The sequence below is a fragment of the Myotis davidii genome, unplaced genomic scaffold (assembly GCF_000327345.1).
Source record: "Myotis davidii unplaced genomic scaffold, ASM32734v1 scaffold189, whole genome shotgun sequence".
NCBI classification, from domain to species: Eukaryota; Metazoa; Chordata; class Mammalia; order Chiroptera; family Vespertilionidae; genus Myotis; species Myotis davidii.
In genome coordinates, this window is record NW_006383017.1 from 7,270,316 (window position 1) to 7,272,776 (window position 2,461).

Sequence of the window (2,461 nt, forward strand, 5' to 3'; positions counted from 1 at the left end):
CTCCTGTATGGAGAAGCCCATCTGGCAAGGAACTAAAGAAGGACCCCAGTCAACAGACAAGGGAAAACTGAGCCACTCAGCCAACAGGACTGACACCTGCCCACACCTATGCGAGTGGTCTTGGATGTGGGTCTTCCCCCATTGGAGCCATCAGATGGAACTGATGGCTGGCCTTCAGCATGACCGCACTCGCAGGAGAGACTGTGAGCCAGCCACGCCTCGGGAGGCCACCTCCAGACTTCAGACCACAGGAACCCTGAGATGGTAAACGTTTGTTGTTTTAAGCTGTCAAGTCATAACTAATAGGTATATATGTACTAATATTGAATTAGAGTGTCTTTTGTTAGAGTTCTAGCAGCAAATAGAGGACACTTAACTGGGATTTTGAAAAAAACTGTGGGCAATGTTAGGAAAATGAATGAGGTATAAAGAGGCAGTCAGGTCTCACAACAGTGAGAAGTCTTTAACATACTTTGACTTGAAGGATGTGATAAAGGGTATGCTATTTTTAAAAATCTAAAATACTTTTTTATATTATAAAAAAATAGGAGAAAAAGTACAGGCATACCTTGTTTTATTGCAGTGGTTCTCAACCTTGGCTGCACATTAGAATCACCTGGGAATCTTTTTAAAATCCTAATTTCTGGGCCTCATCCTCCGGAAATTTTGTTTCTTTGTTACTAATGTTGTGGCCCCACCCCATCACAAAGAAACAGAATTTCCGGAGGATGAGGCCCAGAAATCAGGATTTTAAAAAGATTCCCAACCTATCATGTATACCATTAGGTTGCTAAATACAGGCATACCTCGTTTTATTGCACTTTGCTTTATTGCACTTCACAGATGTTTCGTGTTTTACAAATAGAAGGCAAGATCCCCCACCAGCAAAAAGATTAAGACTTACTTGATTGCAACATTTTATTACAGTGGTCTGGAATCAGACCCGTCATATATCTGAGGTATGCCTGTAATGCTATCAAAATTATTTTGTATTGTCTAGGGGAATAATGCAGCTTTTCAGAAAATGAATGGAATAGTATTTTTAATTAGGAATACTATTTTTAATATTAGTTTTAATTAGGAATGAATAGATGTACATATGTACTGTGCTATGTTTTTTCTTATTTTAATCTCATAAGCATTTTGTATGTTATTATAGCACATGCTCTTCACAAGCACTATTGCCAAGGGACTAGTACATCAAATGCATCTAACGAAGTTTACCTAACCATTCCTCTTCTGTTTAATGTGTAAGTGGCTTCCTGTTATCTTTGCTGAGTTAAATGTTATGGACATTGTTAGATTGCTAATACTTAGTTCCAAACTACTTTCCTAAAAGCATGCACCTGGTCAATGTACTCTCAGGGTTTTTCTCCGAATACCCCGCTCTGTGCTACAAATGAAAACTAACATCCCAGAGGCTGTCCCCATATTCAACTCTACAGCCCTCCAATGCCCTTAATGGAGCTCTAGGAAGGAACATGAAATGTCTACTACATGCCAGGCTCTGTACCTTTCATCCATTCATTCACTCATTCACTCACAAGTTATGTTGAGTGTATACTAAGGGTCAGGTACTGCTTACACAGTAATAAGCTACTAAGTACTAACCTCAGGAGTGCTCGGCCTGTGTCAGAGTGGTCTTCAAGGTGTGCACAGTGGACAAGATGAGCACGCAAATAACTGAACAAGTAAGTTAAGTGTAATAACTGCCAGTAAGAAGTGGCCATTGCTATTTTTGAAGTGCTTTTCTACGTCTTTCATAATCTCCTGACGTTGAGTGTGTTTTATAGTAATTCGGAGGAAATTTGCACAGATAAAACCAAGAGATGAAATAAGACAAAAATAACCGATTAAAAAGAGAAACCTCGCCCCCTGAAACTAGTTCTGCCCTCCTACGGCCCCTCCCTGTACTGCAGCCTCCGACCCATACTTTGCTCCCTGCTGCCCTTGGAGGGTTCCTTCTCCCGGATCCCAACTAAGGGTTCTTTGCTCGCGAGAGTTTCCCCGTCTTCTCGCGGGATCCCAGGCTGCCGCAGGGGAAGGCGGCGGAGGAGAGTCGGGCTTTCCGCTCAATAACACTCTCCAGGCCCCGCCCCGCTCCGAGCTCCCCGCCCAGCCGACTTGGTTGCACGTGTATTTGTTGTGATTCTCCCTCACGTGACTGCGGAAGTACCGGCCCCTTAGGCCCCGCCTTCAAGATGGCGGCGCCCAGTGCGCGGGGTCGCGACGTGCTTCGGTTCCACAGCGGGTTATAGCGTGGGCGGTGTTTCCGGGCCATGGACCGGCCCGGCTTCACGGCCTCGCTGGTGGTGAGTGCGGGCGGGAGAGGGGTGCTCGGAGGCCGGAGTCCGGCCCGGCGCTGGTCGGGCCCCTCCGCACTGGGATGTCTCCCGGTTTGGCGCGAACTGCGCTCTCGTCCCAGGTCACCGAGCCTGGGAGCCGGCGCGGGGCGCGGGGC

At 46.2% G+C, this 2,461-nt stretch overlaps 1 protein-coding gene across 4 annotated transcripts in view; it reads left to right on the top strand.

Annotated features, from left to right (window-relative positions):
• The first annotated feature begins 2,166 nt into the window (after window positions 1-2,166).
• Window positions 2,167-2,461, top strand: part of SLC25A26 (solute carrier family 25 (S-adenosylmethionine carrier), member 26) — a 53,148-nt gene continuing 52,853 nt past the window's right edge. For all 4 annotated transcript variants that reach the window (XM_015558238.1, XM_015558237.1, XM_015558239.1 and 1 more), the window contains exon 1: window positions 2,167-2,312. In XM_015558238.1, the coding sequence (XP_015413724.1) occupies window positions 2,280-2,312 (33 nt within the window). In that variant the 5' untranslated portion in view covers window positions 2,167-2,279. The remainder of the gene's footprint in view (window positions 2,313-2,461) is intronic.